Genomic DNA, 24151 nt, shown 5'->3' with positions numbered 1-24151 from the left:
AGTCTCGTGCTGATGATTCGTCCTGTTTGCTCAACATAACATTTACCACACATGCAGTTAATCCTGTACACACCTTCTGTTTATAGCTTTGGTAATACATCTTTTGTACCAGATATTAATTTCTGTATTGTATGTACTCCCGCAATGTGCGGTATTTTGATCATTTTAATTACTTGGGCAGTTTCAACGCTCGTGTTATTTGATTTTGTTTTGGCATTCAATGCCCTGTTGATTTGTGCATCATGTATCAGTCCTAGAATGCAGCGCTTCTTTAACATGTGGAATTTCACTTCTCAGACTGTCACCATCTGACACTTTCTAAGCTCGACGAATGAGCGTCTTGATAAGAGCAGATTTCTGTGCGGGGTGATGGTGTGACTGCATTCAGATAGGCGTCGGTATGCGTTTTCTTTTGGTAATCGTGTGTTATTTTACCATTTTGACCCCAGAAATGGTATAGAATTCTGTCAGCTTCCACTTCCATGGTGAACTGGATAGATGGCTTTTGCGAGTTGAGATTATTTAGAAATTCCCCTTACTTTCCAGTATATATTAGTGTGAATTCAGGGGCCTTTTCACTTCAGGGGTGTTTCATGCAACTTGTCCAGGAAATGTATCAGTTCTAGAATGATCCCAAACACATAGCGTGCCTTTGTTTAAAGGTTAAAACAAATACTCTTTTGTTCTTTCGGTAAAGTCACGAAGGTAGAAAAAATAATAGATCACGTTTCGATCGCCACACAAGCAACCAATCTCACCTGAAGACGGTTGCTTGTGTGGCGATCGAAACATCGTGATCTATTATTTTTTCTACCTACGTGACTTTACCGAAAAAACTAAAGAGTATGAATTCCTGCAGTCACGAAAGCTTCAAATCAAGATTGTTAACACAAATGTTCAATGCTGAGCTCAACCCCTTTCAGTGACTTTACAATGCCACCTCAAGTTGGTGTTGGACATAGCGATTGCAAACTTGCATTTCTGAAATGCACTCATGTGAAAATGTATATCGGGTTTAAACATAATCCATCACGGCCCGCCTAAAGTCTAATCCTCCTGGCCATATGATCACACCTCCTGGACATCTGTGAAAAAGAGATTAATAGCTCATCGGATTTCTCCAGGATAAATATTCTGATTCTGATGTTTAATGTCAAGCCCTCGTTTAAAATTTCAAGTTTTTGTCTAACCAGGTGTAATAAAGGACTTCGTCACACACTGCTGGTCTCCGTTGCTCTTTATTTAGCTTCTTGCTCGCACCCCGCTGGTCCTGACAGCAGACCAGCGTCTCCCCACGCGCGGTGTGCCGAAGCTCCTCCAGCCACGTGGCTGATGGCGCGGATCCCCTCCGGCAACCCAACGTGGTACAGCTTCTTCACTCCAACAACTGACCCGGAGCCCTTCCGGGCTCCCACCTATATCCCCTTTACCACGTGATCCTGTCTCCTCCCCTTCCGGACCATCAGATCCGGCTTTCCCATAGCGCCCTTCTGGCTCCACCCCCATTCACCTCGCTTCCGATTGGACCCGAGGTGAACGGCGGCCCCTCCCATATGCCCCCATACTGGGCTCCGCCCCCCAATACCCCAGGCCGTGTGATTGGTCCAGAGCCCAGCAGTGAACCCCGTTTACGGTCCCATGACACAGGTAAGAACTCAAGAGATCTGAATAGGAGTTTCATTGGCAAGAGTAACCCTATGAAATCAGCACAAATATAAATCAATGTTAACTATTAAAGTCCCTGTGGCATAAGTCGACTTGGGCAGATTCGTTTTTTTACTGATCACAGCACAATTACAATTAAGTTACAGAAATATTAAACAGGGCTAGGATCACTATTGCAGTTATATATAAACAAACAGGATGTAAGTGAAGTTACAAAATAATCGACAGCTTGGCATCAAACTGTGATTTAGATGGGAGAATAAGTAAGGAAATATCAGAGGTTATGAAAGTTCAGCTGTTTGAGGCATTAACAGAGAATGATTGATAGATGTGACTTGTTTAATTGAATGTTTGATTGATTTAAGTCAGAATTTGATTGTAAGACTAAGAACTACTCAATATGCGGTCAGGAAGCTTGAAAAGTACTGTAGTATTGTATATATATTTTAAAACTTATATTTAAAACGACTGCACACACTGCTGGAATCCAACCAAGGTCATTTGTGGCCAGGTCACTTCTGAAAAATAAGCTAAGAGCTCAGTTGGGCTTAACCTGGTAAGATAAAAATCAATTGTTACGTTTTATTTGTGTTTTTTAAAAAAGGTATTCGTTTACGTTTCCAATACTTTGCACTCATATCGTCAATTTTGTATTGTTTGTTGTTGTAACGTTCTGACCTGCCCCCTTGAAAAATCAGTGATGTCCAGTAGAGAAGACCTTTATAGCTTAACAGATTATTCCAGTATAAATAACCAAACATAACCATATAAATAACCATACATATAAATAACCAGTTCCATTCTGAGATCAACGCAATTGCTTGTTATATATCGTTTATTTTTCAATTTAAATAATTTCTTATGATTACTGTTGTTTTTATAGCATTATTTTGTTGATTTTAAAAACATGGGTAATCTAAATTGTGTTATGGTTGTTTGACTTGCATCACACTGGGATCTTTGCACACAGCGTTTTTTTTTTAAGATTTGCTGGTTTATCCAGGATGTTTCTGTTGCGCGTCGTCGCTTTAAGATGTTCTCTGTTCATATTTTTCGATGTAAAGCTTTCGTGACTGCAGGGATTCATCTTCTTGACTTTACCGAAAGAACCAAGAAGATGTTCATATTTTGTTTGCGGTTGCACCCGACTTAAGAGCCGCATGGCTCACAGGGCTATACCAAATAAATGAAACTTGACATAAATGAAAAACTTGGCTTTGGTGAGGCCACCAGTTGAGGGGCGGAGTCGTGGAGGATGTGGGGGCGGGGCGGGGCGAGGCTTTCGGTGGGGGGGGGGCAAGAGAGGGGGGGGAGGAGCTTAGCCTCGCGCATGCGCAGTGTGGCGCGAACTTCTCCCGCCATTTTGTCGGCGTGTGGGGAGGGGCCGGCGCGCGACGACGACGCCGAGAAGTGCGCGTGCGCGAGCGCGCAGAGTCCCGCCTTATTTCCGGCCCCGCCTCCCTATTACCCCGCCCATTTTGTTTCGTGCGGGTGGGGGGGGATTGGGGTGCTCCCCTCCCCCTTTCCACTGCCCCTCCCCCCCGCCTCGCCCCGCCCACCCCCTTCGCGACTCCTCCCCCTTCACTTTGGCCCCGCCCCTAAGCTCGGCGGCCGCTCTGGCGACGACGAAGAAGGCGCTGAGGGGAGGCGAGCGAAGGGCGCCTTTTGCACTTTTAAAGTCTTCTTTTTTGTTTCCGCTCAAGTCACCTAAACTCGCCGTCAGCTGCGTCGCCGACGTCTCCCGTCGCTGTGCCGAGGTAATAATAATAATGAGCTGAAGTAGTCGTATTAATTATAAGTCGGTGCTCGGCTGAGCGTCCGGGCCCGCTTCTCTCTGCTAGTGGCCTCGCCCCGCGAACTCCTCCACCACCACCACCGCCTCCTCCTCACCCCTCGTCGTCGTCATCCTGTTCATCCTCATCCACGGTAAATATAGAAACTTTAAAGACACAATTGTTGATGGAGGCGACGAGTCGAGAGGCGTGTGGTTGGCTCGGCGATGGCGCTCGTGTAGTTTAGTCGTAGCCGGAGCTGTTGAATGTTGAGATAAAAAGTTTGCGCAGAGGCGGAGGCGGTCACGGAGGCGGTGGTGGTTGGTGGTGGTGTTAGTCACGTTAGTGGTTGTGTTGGTGGTGGTGTTGGTGGTTGTGTTGGTGGTTGTGTTGGTGGTTGTGTTGGTGGTTGTGTTGGTGGTGGTGGTCACGTTGGTGGTGGTGGTCAGTGGTGGTGGTCACGGTGGTGGTGGTGGTCACGGCGGCGGTGGTTGGTGGCGGTGGTTGGTGGTGGTCACGGTGGTGGTGGTGGTCAGTGGTGGTGGTCACGGTGGTGGTGGTTGGTGGTGGCGGTGGTGGTGGTTGGTGGTGGCGGTGGTTGGTGGTGGTGGTCACGGTGGTGGTGGTTGGTGGTGGCGGTGGTGGTTGGTGGCGGTGGTTGGTGGTGGTCACGGTGGTGGTTGGTGGTGGTGGTTGGTGGTGGTCATGGCGGTGGTGGTGGTCACGGCGGTGGTAGCGGTGGTGGCAGTGGTGGTGGTGGTGGCGGCGGTGTCTTTCTCGTCCGCCCCTCGTCTTCTCCCCCTCCCGGTCTCCTCGCTGTCGAAGCCTTTGGCATTCACGTGTAGTCTCGTTCCTTCTTGTTTTACTTGATACTTCATTGAAGTGGTTGTTGTGTAAACGTTGCATTTTTCTGTGGAAGTGTGGGTGTGTGTGTGCGTGGTTGTGATATTTGCTCGGTTAAAGAGAATGGCTATCGTTGCGGCGATGCCCTGGAGGTTTTAATGAAAGGTCCATGCGGCAGAGTTTTCCAGTGGAAGCACAGTCGATGTAACAACATCACAGTTCCATCACAACAAGTAGTAACATCGCAGAGGCGTAGTGCTATCACCATAATGCCATCACGTTACACCACGGCAATACACTTTAACATTACACTATAACTCCAGCACATGGCAATGACAGTAAAGTCATAGTAACAGGACCGCATTATACTAAAGCAACAGTGGCATATCACTCTATACCGTCACACTATAGCGTCAATACAGTACCACCAATACTTTAACCCACGTAGTGCATTACATCGCACTATAAAATAACAATCCCACATTGTAAAGCTCCAATAGAATTTGTATCAGCACTCACGGTACCATCACAAGTGGCATGGATCCATTACGCCACAAGACGGCAGGACATCCTATACAACATTAAGCATTGTAACATGCAAGACTACACGATAATACGATAGCATCAGACTGCTCAATACCAATCTCGTGACATTGTACAGTCCGGTACCATCACATTGTAACGCACAGTTCCATCGCAGCATAACATCAAAAATACCATCGCACGAGAATACCAAAGACAAACATTCCTCGTTATAGCCTTAACAGATTGTTGGGGCAAGAGCTGTTAGCAAGCACCAGGTACAGTATTCATTTGAGGCGGAGTCGACCAATGGGGGAGGGTGGAGAGCGACCCAAGTTCGATTCGCGCTCACTAGAAAACCAGAACATCAGAATACCGACACACTTTTAACACCACAGTAACACATCACGGCACATTCACTGACTCTACAGGCCCAAATCAAGTCCACAGCTCATTTTGTTTTACCAGGTAAAAACTGAAGACCAGTACAGTCTAACGATAACATCACAATACCTCATCCCCAACACTCCTAACACGACAGTCCCTTCAGGCCCCATGACAATACTATCGCACTGATAATAAACTATAGTTTACAATGCTTTTAAAGTCCTATGCTGCACAATGTTGTCATAATGGTTGGTTAGAAACATGCGTTTTAGACTATTTGGCTGCTATAAATGTCCACATGATAAGCCACTAAGTTTAGTTATAATTTGTGGCCAGACCGCTTCTGGGCATTACCCAGGTAAAATAGAAAATAGTTGTTGACCATTGCGGGTTGGTGAAGGTGGGCGAGCAGGGTACAGGACCGGTTCACGTGCCACTCGCCACCGATGTTAAGTGGCCAGGAATGGAACTACTAGGCCCTCCGTTCCACACGGCATTAGAATGTCTTGATACATCACATTTTATCGCTGCACTTTCGCGCACTATAGTTCTGCCACACTTTAACAATGCTTTGTAGTACTATAACATCACACTACAACACTATTGTATAGTCACACTGTGATCACACTCCACAGTGCTACCACACTGACATGACAATATCATTGAATGAACACCATGGTACACCCTCATATTAACACTTTTTACACCAGTGTCATCACACTATTACCTTACCACCACACTGTACGACACATTTGCCCTATAGTATTAATTACTCTCTCACTATAATACCATAACACGAGAACACCATGATACCATCATATTTTCACACCACAGTTATAGTATCAATTCCATAACACTGACAATTACTACACTGACACCATCGTGCTCGCCACACTTTCACACCAACAGGCGAATATTGTCACCCTTTAACAATTTAGTGCCATGATAGATTACTCTACCATAATACATTTAACACTGTAAAATAACAATACGATTACACGACAGGGTGGTCCAAGTGTCTTGTGACCCCCACTTAATTGACCCCTAACATTTTTTCACTTTCCGTATTCATTTTTTGTTATGAATAACCCGTCCTTGAAAAAATAAAGTTCTATCGAATTAAATGTGGATCACAATACATCTGGCCCACCCTGTAGAATGCCTTAATACCATGACAATGTTACATCACAATACCACAATTACATTATCACAATTAACATCACTTTATTACAAAAGCCATCCCATTTACGTCACTGCAACATTGAGTACTAAAACTAAGGTAGTGTCACACGATGCAATCACTAAACCATCACACTTGGCTTCCAAAGTACTATTACACTAATATACTATTACACTGTCATTAAACTTGATCACATTATACCCTGACCCTACATCGCACCACAACATCACACTATTATACGGTGATACTGCAATATCCCACGATATCGTGACTGCCGTCACACTAATACTGCAGTATTAATGTAACAAATACAGTACACTCTCTACACCATCAGATAGCATCACACAGTACTATCACAATACGTAACAATATCTTGCTCTATTACCATAACTTATCATGCGATGTATTTACATTGTAACTCCCAAATACAATACTAACACTTCGAATACCATCGCACCAAAACCTAATCACACATTCAGATAATTTATAATAGTATCATATTATGAACCCACAATACGAATCGAAATCCATTACTAAATTACCATGACACTACTATACTATTACAAAAAAACACTTATCATATTGTAGCATACATTACCATACATCACTCCATAGCATCACACTATTACAGTGTCACTTTGCACTTCTATGGTATAGACCACGGTAGAATCACACTCAGAACCACAGTATAATTACAGTAAATATTATGATCATGCTGTCACATTGTACTGTCACAGGACTACACATACTGTCACACTATATAGAAAAAAAACATTGCACTGTGATCCCAATAGTCAAGAATCCAACGATAATATAATTGCAAAACCATTACACTGCTACTATGACAACATGGCACCATCACACTGTGACACTATCACGTTATACTGTATTTAACACACACCGTGCACTACCAAATTATTTGCACGGCACTATCGTTACTATATTCGTTACTATCACACTTAAACTAGGTCATGACTCAAGTATAGTATAGTACTATATTAACACGCTATTACTGACACTATAATACACTGTTAAAAGTACTTGAATAATGTCATACTGAAACAAAACTATACTAATTTACTATCTGTAATGCTGTTATGCTCCAGCATAACTGACACAAGTACTTCTACTACTATTACTGAAATATCATCGCACTACTGTCATGATACTATTTCATCTCTAATAAACACCAATTACTGTATTCGTACTCTTAACGCAATGCTGTCACGATAATACAGTACAGTGTTATGCCACCTTGGTACGTATTATGTCATGGCGCTATTTGCTTCGGTATTAAACTCGCCGTGTTGTATTAATGAGCGACATTTTTTTGCGGTTCTATCGTAGTATATACTACAAGACCAAAGTTTCTTTGGAGCGCTTAAGATAGAGAGATCGTAGAATGTGTGCGCGCGCGTGTGTGTTGACCACGTTGTACTGTGAAAAGGGCCCAAGTTCACACAATCTTTCATTTTGAGGCCGGGGAATTTTTACAGCCAGTGCGTGCGTTCCTTTGGGGGTGGGGTGGAGCGTTTTAAAGTTAATCAAACGATAATTAGGATACTTGATTCACGTGGCGTACCAATTTAAGTGTTTGGTTTCCGTGGTGCTGTCGTTGATGGTTTAATTACGGTCTGTTCGACGCTGTGGAAAGTATTGTCCACACGGTATACACTCCTTTCCAGATTGTGCCCTATCATAAGGGATGCGTTGTGCCCTGCATGGTTTACATTATTGTAGTGCGTTTGGGCATCGTTAATCTTGTGTGTTGCCTTGACGTTGTCTAAGAAGGAATCTACAGGCTCACGTAGGCTCACAAGAGCGTTTGCTGATTACAAAATGTGGTCAATATTAATATCCAGTGTGTGATCATTTAAATGTGAAAACAATTTGACATTTAGCAATTTCCTATTTAACCATGTTGATGGACATAACAAGTCATGTTTGTGATGGTTCAATGATCTTGCCACGATTGAGATTTGAGTTTGTAGTGAAATGTTAGTTTTCGAATATTTTATTTTAAGTTGTAGAACAATACTATTTTGATATACAGTGTTGTATTGTTTTACATGACTTAAAATATATGACCTCAAGCAATTTTTATATGCCGTTTGCAGCTTTTGAAATGTGCATTTCCAGTTATTTACAGTACCAGTATTGGCGACGTCGTGCATGCTGTTAAACTTGTTGATCTGGTACCACATATTTTGGCATTGATCTCACAAGTACGATTAATGACTTAGAACTAACAAAAACTGTAAAAATATATATCAAATCTGGGTAGTAAAGAATTAAGCAATTTTCAGTTTCATTCAGGCACTCTTTGTCACAGAGTACATAAAAAGAACGCATATGTAAATGTACATACATTTCGTCATTTTTATATTCATCGTGCAGACTGATGGGCCATGTGCTGCTAATGCTTGCTCATTCCTGCCTCAAGATGTAGAAGTTTCACAACCCACATTATAAAGAATACACTCAGCAACTTTCTATGTTGGTCAACATAATCACTTTTAGTACTCTGATTCATGATTAGGCTTATGCAGTATAAACATAGTTATTTGTGCATAGTACTTTGTGTAGATTATATTGATTACGATTATTTCCAAAGGAAATAAACGTAGCAAATTAGCTGTGTAAGTGGTTCATAACGTGTGGATAGTGTTACGAGTAAAGTAAAGTATTTCGTGACTTTATGACATTTTTTTTCTGTTGGACATGCTTAATTTAATATTACTGATACATAAAGCTATTTTATCACAAACGAAAAAAAGGTGCAAGCTGTACATAAGATTTCAACATCATTTTGCAGCAGTAGACATAAATATGTTGCCATAGTTCCATACTACAATTTATAGACCTAGGCGAATTTTGGCTATAGCAAACAATGCATGTGTCTGAAGGACACACAACAACACATGTTGAATGTTAAAGTGGCTTTTATATAAATGATATACAGTACCAGAACATTGGTAGTGATGTAATTTTCTTGTTCGACTTGTATACGTGATGGTAGGTTATGCACGTTTTGTTTTTTGAGTAGTTCAACTTTCTTTCTAATTTACATTTTAATAAGGATATTTAATAATAATTGCATTTCTAAGTACTGTATTGTAATTAATGTCACGGTGTGCCTAGATACTAATACAAATGATCGTAATACATGCCCTTTCTGTGGATTTGGTTAATTCCAACAAGTTGCTAAAATTGTGCAGCATGTTTGCCAAATGTGTCAATTGCGGCTTTGCTGCTATACACTGCAAAGGAACAGGTAACTATTAAGGAAAATAAAGCCACTCATTGTATTATATGTGTATTACTGTTCTAACAATTCGAGGATGTGTTAAGTAATCTTCTCAAAAGATGTGAGAAATAATGAGAAATGTACGCATCATTCAATACACTGCATGAGCCAAAATGCAGACTACTAATATTACAATTGTAAGGTTTTTAATTGTTATATTCTTACTTTCCTTACAATGTAAATTGTAATGAGACTAATTTATTCATTGATGTTTCTGCAGGTTATCAACCAGGACACATGTAATCCCTGGATGGAGTCTCATCTGCAGTATCAAAGAAAACCTTTTATTTCATGCACTTAGGAGGAAAAACACTACTTCCATATTGCAGCTCAACGATCTTTCATTATACATGGAACAAGCTACATCATCCAGCACCTCTTTTCCCATCAAGATAATGGGATAACGATTATGGCTAAACACAAAGACACTCGGGTATTCAACATTAGTGTTGTTGGCCTTTCGGGTACAGAAAAAGAAAAGGGATCTGCCGGAGTTGGGAAGTCCTGCTTATGCAACCGTTTTGTTCGAACAAAGGAAGATGACTTCTATGATGTGCACACATCGTTAATTAGTCAAAGCGATTTTGGTGGTCGTGTTGTCAATAATGACCACTTTCTCTATTGGGGAGAAGTTAAAAAGTTAGATGAAGGGTGGGAATATTCATTTCGTGTCGTGGAACAGACCGAATTCATTGACGATGCCACTTTCCAGCCTCATCGAAGTACCAACTTGCAACCATATGTCAAACGTGCAGCAGCGACAAAGCTAAGTTCAGCAGAAAAGTTAATGTACATCTGCACTGACCAGCTTGGAATAGAGCAAGATTTTGAACAAAAGCAAATGCCAGATGGGAAACTCAACATTGATGGTTTCTTGCTTTGCTGCGATGTGAGCCAAGTGCAGAACAGACCAATAGATAATCAGCTGGAATTTCTTAGCAGTTTGTACAAGCAGCTAGCTAAGACAAAGAAACCAATTCTGTTGGTTGCCACTAAGTGTGACATCATGCATGATCATTGTGTCCGGGAACTGCAGGCATTTCTAACCAAGGGAAAGATCAGCATTCCTTTGATTGAAACATCGGCGAGTGAGAATGTCAATGTAGAACTGGCTTTCATTGCACTGGCACAAATAATTGACAAGTCAAGAGTGAAGCCCAAGATCATTCCCTATGCAGATGCTGCACGTCAGCAAAAGGAGATTGTTGATGCTGCCACAGAAAAATTCAAACAGCTGCTTGTTCGATGTGTGAATGACTTTCATGCTCAATGGCTTTTTGAGTCAAGGAGGATGTGTGATGTAAAGGATTACCAAAATTACATCAATCTCAAGGGTTGCAAGAATGCGAAAGACCTCTTCAAAAAACATCTTGTAAGGCTTAAAGATAATTTTGTTTTGCGAAAAAAGGCAGAATACCTCGCTAATCTGTCTAGAGATTTGGAGATCCTTGTCCCTGCTCTGGAAGAAATTGAACACCTGACTTGGGATGAAGTACAGATCCTTGTGAAAGAAAAGAAGTTGGACTTTGGAACGTACTTCATTGTGCTAAGTGAGCGATGGGAAGATAGCAAGCACATTGAGAACCAAGAGGACCTAAGGATACCATATGACTTCCTGCAGGAGAAAGAGGCAGAAACAGTTTTCAATGATCATGTTAAAAAACTTCAAGCGCTGAGGTGGAAGGCAGAAATGAAAGTTCAATTTAAAACGATTCTTGGAAAGAGCTACATTGTCGAGCCTGGAAAACCTTGGGAAGAAGTGAGTGGGCTGCTGAAAGATGAGGAACCATACCAGCATTTGTCTGATATAGACAAAATAGATATCTATGCAAAACATCAGCAAGAAATAACAGAAAAGGCAAAAGACGACTTTCTGGAGATGCTTATGGAGCATTCAGATTTGTTTGTCGACCTTGATGTCAATGCAACACCTAGCCATGAGAAAATGGCCGCAATAAATAATGAGATAAAAGAGGAGGCAAGGTATAAAGCGCTACAGAAGTTGCAGGCTGAGAGACAAGCCTTGCTGTACAAACGTATTGGATTTGTGTATCATCCAACAATTGAAACATGTCCTTGTGGTCAAACCTGCATGGATATTCAAATTCAGGAGCTGCTAGCTAAAAGGCCACCACAGCCTCTCAGCCGGCCCAAGTCTTGTTGCATTTCAGACAGCGCAAGCATGGATCGATTGAATATTGTGCTCCTAGGAAAAGGTAAATTGGCAGGTGAGCTTGCTGATGAAATAAAGGGGCAGTTGAAAGAGGATGAATATGTTTTGGATGACAAGACATACGAGTTAAGATTGAAGATGGTTGAAGGGGACATGAAAAAAGCATTGAACTCGCTGAAGACCGATGGGTTCAAACCACATGGATGTTTGTGTGTGTTCAACTCATTTGACACAATGCATTACATTGAAGACTGCTTACGACCGCAATACACCAGCAGAAAAGAAAACTCAAACCTACCAGTAGTATTGCTCATGGCAAACGAAAAGAAGCAATCCAGTGTCATGCAAAAAACATTGAAGATACAAGGAAAAGAGCTAGCAAATAAGCTGCAGTGCCCATTTGTTGACAGCCCGACAGAAGGAAATGCCTACAACTGCAAATTCCATGCACAAAACATAAAGAAAGCACTTGGCGAGTTTCTTGAAGCAAGGACAGTGCGGCCTTCTGTGATAAATCCATCTCCAAGCATTAAAGATATGTCCGAGGTTGATCTCAAAGTTGTCATGTGCGTCATGTGTGGTGATGCCATCGATCCAGCTCGTGTCCTAGCACCTTTCCTGGATTCACCATTTTGCAGCATAGGAAAAAGTGGAGAAAATCACACCATGCTGTTGGATTTGATTTTGGGGTCACAGAGAAGGCGTGTGGAGGTGACTGCAATATCTTACCACTCAGCCTTCCTACGAAGAGAAGAATTGGTTCATGGGCACATTCTTGTTTACTCTGCGAATAGAAAAGCCTCTTTAGCCATGCTGAGGGCATTCCTTTCAAATGTTCCCGATGTGATACCCATATACATACTGGCTATCACAAATACAGATTTTGACTTTTTGGATGATGTCACCAAGGAGCTGGTGATGGAAGGGGATGAAATTGCTGGAGACATAACAGCCAAATTTGAAACGGTTTCCCACTTCCAAAACCAGACAGAAATGTTTAAGCAGTTCTTTAGCTCTGTCTGCAGTCGAAAGTCACAGATTGAAGAGTCAATGACCCTGTGGGACATGAGCGAAGGAGAGCCAGTGGGTTCATCTTCTTTTGATTTGACGAGTGTGAGCTCAAGCACATTCGGATTGGCAGATGATGGTGAGACAGCCCCTGCAATCAGTGAAAGATCACATGGAAATTTTACTGAATCCCAGTCTATGCCTCACCTGAGCAAAGATCAGCTTTTTAGCAATTTTCCTGCTTTCAGCTCGCCTAGAATTGGTTATGAAGATGCAGCTGCAAAAGGCTACACAGTTGGCCCTGTTGTACCTACAAAACCAAAGCTAATGCCGAAGCCAGATCCAGTTGAACTAAACAGAAAAGTGGAAGAAATGCGCATTTCAAGGGAGATGACAAAACGACCAATGCGAAAGTCTGTTGATGACATTGATCGGGAGGACTATGCTGATCCCATTGATGCTATTAGCAAATATAGACCAGTGTCAGATTTCATTTACATACTTCCTCAGGATAACAAACAAGGCAAAACCAGAGGCCAGTTGGTTGCAAGCAGCAGCATGGATAACGGCATGGATGTTTTCCCACTGGACGGTAAAGTCACCATAGTGCGTAAGCCCGTTCCTTACAAGCAGAGGTCTGAGAGGCTTAAACCACGGCGGACTGCACCTCCAGAGGTTATCGTTTCTCCCGCAAATGGGAGTGATGAAGATCCAGATGTACAAATTCCATCAGTCCGCCATTCGCGACGATGGAACAGAATAAAGTCTGGAGACGTGGATGATAAGAGGTCGATGCGTAGAAGAAAGGTACATTTACTTAGTCAATTATAAGAAAACAGTGCAACGAGTATACGTTAATATTAATTATATTTTTTAGTCACTGGCTTAAGTTTTGGATATTCAAAGGAAATCGAGTATGTATTTAATAATTCTCGACTGTGGTTTAAATAATTTCTTCAATTCAAGGCCAACATTTACATTTGAGAATATGTTTAAATGTGAATGTAGTGCCTCCAGTGGATGCAGTGTTTATGTGAACTCACTGCTTTCCGATGATATGCATCAAATCTCTCGCATAAGACTTGATTCATGTATTGTGAGTTTAATTATTTAATTAACCTGCAATTTTACTCGCCTATTATATGGTGTAAAAGCTATAGTAAAAGATTTAATCAGAAGAATTTCCGTTATTGAATAGCATGACACCATTGTGTTGTGCAATATTTTCTCACGTTAGAAAGCAAATGCTGAAATCTGTATGTTACGTGTTTCTTCCGAATGGATTGAGCTTCCATGATCTCAGTTGATAAATATATTTAAATTTTAGGTTGTATCTTGAGAGTCTTAAAATAGATGTGCCCAAAACTGACATTTTTTTCATGCTTCGAGCTACATTAAATGTGATTTATATTTATTCATTACACATTTGTCCATCTTTTCATTACATAACATGGTGAATACCAATTTCATATTCAAATAATGTATGTTTTACTAAAATCTAAAATGTAGTTGTAAAAACTATCCACTTAAGCACATTAGGCATTTTGTTTGAGATCGTATGACAACAAAAATCAATTCTCTATACGTAGTTTGGTGCCCTGATAAGTTTAATAATCCATTATTTTGTCGTATGCCAAAAGTAAAGCAATTGATTGCATGTCGAGTGTTTTGCATCACCTCGATGCAATAAAGCGTTATTAGTGGAAGGTTGATTACTGAATATTGACTACCAATGTTTCTTCACATGCAGACCCGCAAACCAGAAGGGAAAAACTACTTCGGACACCCACTGACTGAGGTGGCTCAGTCACCAGACAATCTTGTCCCACTCTTTGTGGAAAAATGCATTACATTCATTGAAGATAAGGGTGAGATACATTGTTTTAACCTGTGAAAGTGTGATAAGCACAATATCGTGGGATGCTGTACCTTTACATTATTCATATACTTTTATACATGTCTAGTATACTGTAGTAGTACAGTATACTTTCTTTGTAGTAGTTTGAGTAAAACATTAAGCCGGGTGAGAGCCCATTGAGACCTAGTTTCTAAAGAGAGACGAGTCGCTTAAACAATCCAGAACGGGGGATAAAAGAAGCACAAATACTGCAACGTATAATAAAAATGAGACATACTCTAAGGAAGCAAACACGGTTAATGCATATGTAACATTGAGTAATTATCAAGCGGTATAAAAGTAAAAAAATAGCACTAAATGTTCAATAGGTATAAAATACGATGAGGTAGGATTTAATGTTTCAACACTGACATATAATGTCCAAGTGACTAGTCCAATCTTCACTTAAAACCATAGGAATAGTCTTTAAATGTAATAATGCCATCATTAATTACTTAGGGGTATCATGGCAAAAGGAACATTTTCTAAATCAAGTATTTACTTTTGGGAAATATGTATTTTGAGGAATTTCTTATTGCAAAGGTTTTACTCAATATAACATATACAATATTACCAGTTTCTTGATAGAGGTCTTAAAGAAAAACTGAGACAAGTGTAGATTTCTGGTGTGGTGATAAAAACAGCCTTGTTATAAAGATCACAATGGTGGGTAGAGTGATTGTCTTTTACAAGTTGTTTCCTGAGCTCACACCATTAACTAAAGCTGTCTTTTTATAGTTTTGTGGAATTAATATTTTTATTTCTTGTGTATTAGCTTTTATTCAGTTGTCACCTTTGTCTAAATAATGATGAGATGCTCATCCTGAAAAAAGTCCTGGAACCATGAGAAAATGGTTTGAATAGTGGGACTCGGAGAGAAGGGTGCTTTAAAATCTGATACGTCTCTGCCAGCGAATTTTTAACAGGAATTTCCTGCCAGACCAGCAGAATCTCACAAATGAAACGCAAGGGCTGGGCTCAGTACTATTGTTTGCTCTAGTTAAATCCTTGTACTAAGTTTAAAATGGAAGCACTGGTCACTTTAAAACTCAACAGATTGTTTTGTTTACCATTTTGACATTGTTAGAGCACTTAATGATGATCCACCATTTTATATATACAGTATGTTCAGCAATATGTTTTTGCTTAAAAGCTGTTTTTTGCCCTTTGAATGACCTGCCACATTTTTTAAATTCATGTCACTTGTTTGTCATAAACAAAGCTGCCGGTTGTCAACTCTCTGTATATGAATGTATTTGACCAGTGTGCATTTCATTCCCAAACAACTTTCGCCTCAACTTGGTGTTTTATTGCAATAATTATATTAAACAGATATTGCAACATCATTTGAGGGCCAGGTGCTAATTGACAAAGTGTAATAAGTGACTTGTCAATTGCGGGTATCTTGTTTTTTTTAGGATTAACCATGGAAGGTGTGTACCGGGTCAGTGGGAGTAAAGTTGAGCAAGATAATCTTCAGCGGACATTTGATGCAGGTGAGCACACAAGGTGGAATTTTCCATAACGAGACGTTTTTGCCGCTAATTTAATTTTAAATAACAAAAACAATGTCAGTTTCATTTACTAAATTAACATTACCATTGATTGAAATCAACAGTGTGAAAGAGCCCCATAATCAACTTCCGAAATGTATTATTAACTTGTGTAATGCAACATATGTAACGTCATTTTTTTGAAAAGTAATTGTACAGTTGGATGCAAAGTATTGCTTGCTTTGCTACTTGTTTTTCTGTGCTTTGCCAGCAGAGGGCAACATTTTAATACGGCAGACCTGTGACTTTTGGGTCTAAATCCTTTCCCAAAATTTTCGGTTCGTTATACTAGGGCATACAATTAATAACCAAAGCATTTGGTTTTCGTGAAATATGCGGGTGCAATAAATTGTGTTTATTATTATAATGTATACAGGATTTTAATATAACCATATTTTGTTGTGTGCTTTCTTTCAGACCAGAACATCATCTTTGATAACATGGATCTCAACGTGAATGCCGTTGCAGGGGCACTAAAAGCATTCTTCAACGAGCTTCCTGGACCATTAATCCCTTACGACATACATCAGGGCATGATAGAGGCCATTAGTAAGCTTGCTTTGTGTATTGCATGTTAATGGAATATGATTGCGAACAGTAACATGCACAACTAGTGTCTGAATATTATATATAATATAATTGCTACATTAATTTAGTTGAGGAAAGTCTAAACTGAAATCTGCTCTATTTTGTTTCCAGCCATACCAGATAAAACTACAAAGCTGCTGTCGCTACGAGGGAAGCTGAAGAAATTGCCTGCGGCCAACATGGCGGTCCTCAAATACGTCGTCACACATTTGCATTCGTGAGTGAATTGAGCTCTGAGCTCAGTAAAACCTAAACTCCTCTTATGCATTTTGGGCTGCTGGCTCATAGAACATTTGTTGTAAACTGCATATGATGCAATTGACTATACTCACAACATTTAGCATTATGTAGACTTGAATTATTCCAAGGTATAAATGGGCTACTTGCTGTTAGGCCCGGGAAATGTTATGTTTGTATATTTTTTATATTTTTTACAAAAACTACAAAACCCATTAACAAAAGACTATGAAACTGGAGGCACAGCCTACCAATACTGACATTAATTTTAGTTTCATACCAGCATATACAGCATATAAGAATGTGTATATGCATACCTTACATACTTCCAGCGGTTTTTCGTGTTGTCAACATGTATATTAGTGGTTTTACTAAAATATGTATGTTCACTAGCATGTGCATATTTCTTTGTACACATTTCTTCGTACAACTGAATGACCAAATACAATTAAGGCCCTTTAATGCACTACCCTCGCGCCTTGTTTTAATGTTGAATGAATGCTTACTTCCTCCTTTCTAATTTGTAATATTCTATGTGTACCTGATCCCCATGCACTTTTTGTCTTGCAGAGTGAGCCAAAACAGTAGCTTGAACAAGATGACGAGCGAGAACCTCTCGATATGCTTCTGGCCCACGCTGATGCGGCCAGATTTCACCGTTGTGGATCCCGTTATGGCTACACGTGTGTACAAACAGATCTTGGAGACATTTATCCACCAGTGTCCTTTCATGTTCCACAACCAGGAGGAGGTGGTGGATGCACCGAGCCCAGCACCCAGTTCCCCAGCAGCCATCTCGATCACTGCGGGCAGCATGAGTGATTCACAACAAGGAGGAGACCTGATGGACAGCGAGATTATAGCGCTGTAGCTTTTGCTGATGTCAGAGGCGAATAGAGACATTGCATAAACAGCAACACTAACGAACATTGGCATAGTTTACTCTGTGACTTGCCATAATGGCCTTCCAGGATCTCCGTGAAGAAATACAGCATAGTTGCTGTTGCCACCGTGCCTGGGAAATTACCTATGGAAGCTGCAATTTTCTTAACGAGATATTGGATTCCTTGAATGCTCAACGTTTTTTTAAAATCTCATTTACGCTCACCGTTGGTAGTCTTTGGCATGGCATAGGTATATTATATACGTTCATGAAAACATGCTGAAATAAAATCAAAGGTGACGAATGGTTTTGGTTACATTAAGGTGATCCAGTTTAATGCATTGAGGGTCCCACATTAAAATAAAGCTTATTTTGTAAACTAAGAAAATTGTAAGTTGCTTACATTTTAATATTTTTTATGTATAAAATGCAGTTCATTTAAATACCACCCATGGATTTGTAATGCTGAGTTGATGTTATTTAATTTAAATGATAAAGTCTAGGGGGAAACTATACAATTTCTGTAATTATATACCCATGTCATTTCAAGGCATGGACAGTATGGTACTTGCTGGACTTAATTAGAATCGGACCGTTGTATTAACATAAATGTACTTGTACAAATGCAGGAACAATTGCGTGTATGTTCAGCCCTTTGAGTGTTGACTTGCTGGTTTGCCATGCTTTGGCCTAATGAACACTTGACATTTTTTAGTGATTGTTTGGTGAAGGTTGTTATGGTCCAGTGAATCTAATTTTTATGTTGTGGGTTATCGTGTTGTCATACTGGAATAGTTTTACTGCATTCCATATTATGCATAATATGCTTTATTTACAGGCACTACATAAATAGAAAAAGTATGTTCAGGTTGGATACAGTATATGAACACAGAGCTTGTATATAAATTCCAGATTAAAAGTGGGTTAACCGTGACCTAAAAATAATGTTTGGCAAACTGACACAACCTTAATTTTTTCACATTCTCAATGCTGTTTTGTTTACCTTTCTTGTCAGACGTATTGCTATTTAAATATATGTATGTGGGAGGATTGGGATGATTTTGATACACTAAAAAACTCGTCTGGCCTTTTGCCAGCTGAGCTGTTTAAGGGAGAAACCTTTTTTTAAGCAATTTACCCAATTGGCTGTAAAACAGCAACTGTGAAATTGGCTGAAATGCCAGTATACTTAAATCTTAATACCACAATCAGAAACACACTTAGAAAGAAAAAAGTAACTTTCACGACTGCAACCTGTGGCAGGCTAGCTCGATCAGTGTGTGGCAGGTGATGTGATCTCTTCATTTGTATGTCGAAAACTAAATTAAATGCTGCGTAAGCTGTAATCACTACACGGAATATGTTTTAAGTAAATTGTGGAAGCAGTAATTAAATATGCAAAGTAACATCGTGGGCTGCTTCAAACCATTCACCTGAAGACTGCTGTTTTCGTGGATTTTGTAATGCATCATGAAAGCTTTTATGAATTTGCGTTTTCAGGTAAGCAGTGCTGTTCATAACTTGTGGCTGTTGTATAAATAATGTTATTAAAGCAGTGCATGCTATGAATGTACTCCAACCACCTGTTAAGATGAAATAAACCACTGGGTGTAGTATATTCTACTGATAAATGAACATGTATTGTAACTGTAAAGTTCCTGTGTGATACTAAAAAATGAGATGTTTTGCAAGTGTATTATTCCTTACTGCAAATCTCTAATGGCAACCAGAGCAATATGCATTTTTTTACGTGTTATAATTAACTGGCCTGCCTTATAAAGGGACGAAAATAACAGGGAACAAAACTTGCCTTGCTGAAACCCTGCCTTAATATGCTTTTTTGTATGGCTTTGGTCTCAACTGAACTGGTTAAGTTGCAGAAAGAACCCTGTTGCTTATGTACAAATATTAAATAAATTTTACTTTCTTGATAATAAAATCTTTGTTTCGTAGTTTGCTTATCATTACAAGTCAACTTCGTCACCCCGACATCGGCTGATTAAGCCACTCAACATGCATTTCGATGTAAATTATTTGCACATCAAATTACTTCTATAAACATGCATAGTTTAATAAGTTATGTGATGCAAGTCTAATCGAGCGATATGGTGAACAGCTTGTTATCAAGTAATGTTTTTGTTCCTAGAAATAGGTCGTGACAATGACTACGCTTAAGAAATATTGTTTTTTTTAAACTAACATTTTAAAGCTGTGCAATAGTTAATCTGCTCGTTCTGTTGCTGCCCTTTGACTCTTATTCTGCATGCAAATCGAAACCGCTGCATTGTTTGTTTATTTGCTTCAATTGAAAGGGCATCGCGCGTGTTGTTTGGATCAACTAATCCAGCCCGCCCGTGTGCCATGTGCGTGTGTTGGAGCAAAACCCTTGCCATTATTCCCGACTCCGGCACGGCGCAAAACCTCAGCCATTCTTCTCCGAGAGAGAATGTGGGTCAGGTGTCTGGACCAATAGCGTCTACCGTGTGCCCCCCCGCCCACCCGCCCATGCGTCAGCTGCATGCTCCTCAAAAAAAACCAAATGCCACAGCACAAACACTGCCCGGCCCTGGGATTAAATATGCTCCGCACATCTCGTTTCCACAGCAACCAAACCATCCCCGTTTTTTCGTCTTCTCCCGTGTTGTTACCCACCATCCCTGGCTGCGGCACGATGGAGGAGGGAGGCTGAATGAGCCAATTCCGCTGCGGTGTATCAGAGACGGCGCATTTCTCTCCGGTCGTGGATGCACGCGGACAGCTCAAAGGTGCGCGCACGCGAACGCCGAGAGGGCATTTTTGGTCATTTGTGGCTCTGCGTGCGAGGTTGGTCGCACCGCGAAAATACGTGGCTGAATGTCCATGTGCATTTTGTGTGCGTGTGTGATATGCTTTTCATGGTGAATGCTGCAGGATATAAATGGGAATGCACGTCATCTACGGCTTTTGGATATAGGGTAGATTAATTTGTTGTTGTTGCTAGATATATTTACGCGTGCGATCTTTGATGTCATGATGGACTAGTTCTTGGCATTGGATTTACATTCGGTGTTTAGAGGTGTACTGCATCTGGAAATGTGACGAGCCTTAAAATTGACGGTTGAATGTCAACTCTTGCTCAATATCTTGACAGGCACAACATTAACTTCAGGGCGTTGTGTATATATGAACGCTCCTGTGTAAAAAAAATACCTGAAGTAATGACTCGGGTTAATGTAAACGTACGTTACATGTTGTTACAGCTTGACAAAAAGCTATTTGTGCTCTCAACAGCGGTCTGAGGAAATCACAGGCTGCGTTGCATATCCAATAACCTGCAATGTCAATGGGAAACATGACAATTGTACAATATATACAATAGAGGAACCTCTGAACAATGGCGTTTTTTTAAAAGCTGCTCGTTCATATATTGTCTACATGTCTTGATGCCATAATAAGCGGCATGTAAATGCTGTCAACCTTTGTGAAATGGAAGCAAATTTGGGATATGTCTCATTGCCTTCAAACGAGTAACTTGGTGAATATGCAAGACAAAAGATTAACATTAAGAGATTGTAGAGCGGTAGTGCACAAATCGTTGCCTTTTACGATCCGTGGCCATGCATGCAATGATCCGCGGAGTATAAATAGCTCGTGTGTTTGGAGTTGTGGTGGATTTGGCACATTCTTGCTTCGGGGTACAGTGTGAGTTAAGAGATTTCTCCTTTCCTGTTTAAGCCGAGCTGTGGGTGGGTTTTTTTGTTTTTCCCACACCCCCTTCTCTTCTTTCTCGAGTCTAGAAGGAGCTGCGACTTTCGTGGGCTGCCCGTGCTCTGTCCCTCATATTCTTACGTCTTTTAAGCCCAACAATAGAATGTGCAGCCAGAAAAAAAACACAATAGAGGAGGGTAAGAATAGGTTTGCCCCTTTTTCTGGCAAAGGAGGTCCCACGATGAGATGTTAAGATGTTAAAACACCAAACTGAAACCTTTTGCAAGGAATCATGTCTGCATTAACCACAGATACTTGTGGTGAAAATACAAACAAAAAACATGCTCTGACAGGATATGCATTGTCTTTGAAACTGATTGGTGCACACCAGAGACAGCTTTCTTTTGAGCCTAGTCTCAAACAGTGTTAGACCAGAGGACACCAAAAGGCGAACAGGTCGAGGAGGTTATTTGTAGGTGGATATAGCACGATGTTAGTGCTATTCATAAATTAATACATTATTCACCCACAAACCGGCCAGGTGGCTCTGCAGTAGAGTGAGCGGCCCAAATCCTGGTTGGGGGGGGGGGTTGACTCAGCCCATCATACCTCGTGGATCGATACAATTGGTACCACTTTGTGGAGAAGTCAATATTTTTTGTTCTCGAGAGATATTCACCCCCGCCATAGGAATGCGGGATTTCCACGACAGGCTCAGGGCTATAAATAGGAGATGAGCACGTCTGCCCAATGCTGGGCATTTAAACAAGAAATCACTTTTAATTGTACACGCGGTAAACCCACACAATGTGATGCACTTCACGGTACCCTCATGGTTTTGTTGTAAAAATGTTGCCTGCAACTCATTGCACTCAAAGCTGATAAGATTAGATCTGTCTAGTAGTTTAAGAAAAAAAAACATTGTCTGGAGGTTCCCGTGGGCAGAGAGCTACATGGGGCGGTTGAGTTCACAACAGGGGAACCCATGTGAATATTCATGACAGACCTTCTCACTTTACAAGCTTACACAGAGTGGATTTGTCAAAGCATTAATATAATTCCACTCCTTTGAAGCATTCCCATAATATAGATTTGTTTGTAATATTTCATTTACAACCCACACTGATTCAGAGTGGTAAGGTAAGGGTCAAACAACCCTCTCGATCAACAAGGCATGCATGGGAAGGCCTTCATCCAGCAGTGTATTGACAAATGGATTATAAATCAATGTGGATGCAAAGCTCACTTAGCAACAGTATATTGTATGCAGTGCCTCTTTCAAAATAAACCTATAGGCCCAGAACATGTAAGTAACTTGCATGTACCACCCGAAGTGGCAATTTCTTTATTTGGTACATTACAGTGGGTTACATTACAACGTTTTCAAATTACGAGGTTAGCCTCTAATTTGCTTTTGTTGACCATATAACGAAAGTTATACAAGTAGATTGTCAGGAAAAAAACATGCTGTACAGTGGCATAATTGATGACTTCATTGCGAAAATGGGTATAAAAGGTGAAGAGATGAGTGGATGATTTGGTTGCATTTAGTATCATAGTGAGAAATGAGCGAGGAGAACATATTTGATAGTTTGCATCCAACGGGGACATGACAAAAATGGAGGGGTCTGGGAAATTAACCCCAATGAGCCCGAATGGGGAAATTAGAAACGAAATTGACTGTATTCCTCAGGACACCCCAGTTTATTCGAGTCATCTGTGTCATCAGCCAATTTAACACCGTAATTTATCACAGGCTGTTGTTGATACAAGTGAGATTTCCAATATCGCCAAAGAGAGAAAACAGCTAAATACAGGCAAGAACAAGACATCATAGAAAAACTAGTTCAGGAGTTTGAGACATTTAGACTGGTTTAATAGCAACGAATTCAAATGCCTCGAGAAGCAAAATGCTAATTTAAACGTATGTCGCCTCTTTTGATTAATAAAATACAGTACCATTGTACTGGAAAGTAATTGAAAGTAGGGGGGGCAAAATAAAAAAAGAGAGGAAAAGTTATCTGAGACCACAAAAAGCACGTGACAGAATCCGTGTGGTATACAAATGAATAAAAAAACACAAAAGACAACTCAGCGGAAATGAATGAGGAAAGAAATTAGAGAACATCGCACAATAACTGAAGATGTCATAGCAAGTCATGGGAGCATGAAAGCAACACATAGGAGGTTGATTATTGGTAGATTGCAGATTGTATCCGCAGAGGCCAAAATAAAAATGGAACTCATGATAGAAGGAAAAGAAATGAAAACTAGCGTCGGAAATCAGTGCAGCGTTTTAAAAGCACCCAGACTTAGATGAACTGCAGTATTCTATGGGTCTTTCAGTAAAACCACGTAGATAGAAAAATAATAAAAATATCACGACGTTTCGATCGCAACACGAGGCGACCTGTGGGTTTAGGTGACGTGAGTGTGGGTTGAGGCATGG

General features: G+C 40.5%; 2 protein-coding genes across 3 annotated transcripts in view; both read left to right on the top strand.

Annotated features, from left to right (window-relative positions):
* The first annotated feature begins 3262 nt into the window (after window positions 1-3262).
* On the top strand, window positions 3263-19948 carry LOC144933534 (rho GTPase-activating protein 5-like). Of its 2 annotated transcripts, none has more exons than XM_078858414.1 (7): window positions 3263-3422; window positions 9897-13664; window positions 14608-14725; window positions 16173-16250; window positions 16725-16856; window positions 17007-17112; window positions 17703-19948. In XM_078858414.1, exons 2-7 carry the CDS (start codon window positions 10086-10088, stop codon window positions 18001-18003), a joined length of 4314 nt encoding a protein of 1437 aa, XP_078714540.1. In that variant the 5' UTR covers window positions 3263-3422; window positions 9897-10085; the 3' UTR covers window positions 18004-19948. The 2 variants fall into 2 exon arrangements, with proteins under 2 accessions (XP_078714540.1, XP_078714541.1); XM_078858415.1 differs by having other exon boundaries at window positions 3263-3591.
* Window positions 19949-20599: 651 nt separating this feature from the next.
* The window catches only part of LOC144933341 (uncharacterized), a 76674-nt gene continuing 73122 nt past the window's right edge, over window positions 20600-24151 (top strand). The window contains exon 1 of the mRNA XM_078858024.1: window positions 20600-20780. Within this exon, the coding sequence (XP_078714150.1) occupies window positions 20705-20780 (76 nt within the window). The 5' untranslated portion in view covers window positions 20600-20704. The remainder of the gene's footprint in view (window positions 20781-24151) is intronic.

The sequence above is a fragment of the Lampetra fluviatilis genome, chromosome 7 (assembly GCF_964198595.1).
Source record: "Lampetra fluviatilis chromosome 7, kcLamFluv1.1, whole genome shotgun sequence".
Taxonomy (NCBI): Eukaryota; Metazoa; Chordata; class Hyperoartia; order Petromyzontiformes; family Petromyzontidae; genus Lampetra; species Lampetra fluviatilis.
Note: the sequence above shows the minus strand (reverse complement) of the source record. Positions and strands in the feature narration are given on the sequence as shown.

Excerpts from the sequence above, each read along its gene's own strand:
- LOC144933534 (XM_078858414.1), top strand. The coding sequence starts at position 10,086 with ATGGCTAAACACAAAGACACTCGGGTATTCAACATTAGTGTTGTTGGC. Across the intron at positions 13,665-14,607 it reads GGTCGATGCGTAGAAGAAAG|ACCCGCAAACCAGAAGGGAA; the intron begins GTACATTTACTT and ends CTTCACATGCAG. Across the intron at positions 16,251-16,724 it reads TCAGCGGACATTTGATGCAG|ACCAGAACATCATCTTTGAT; the intron begins GTGAGCACACAA and ends GCTTTCTTTCAG.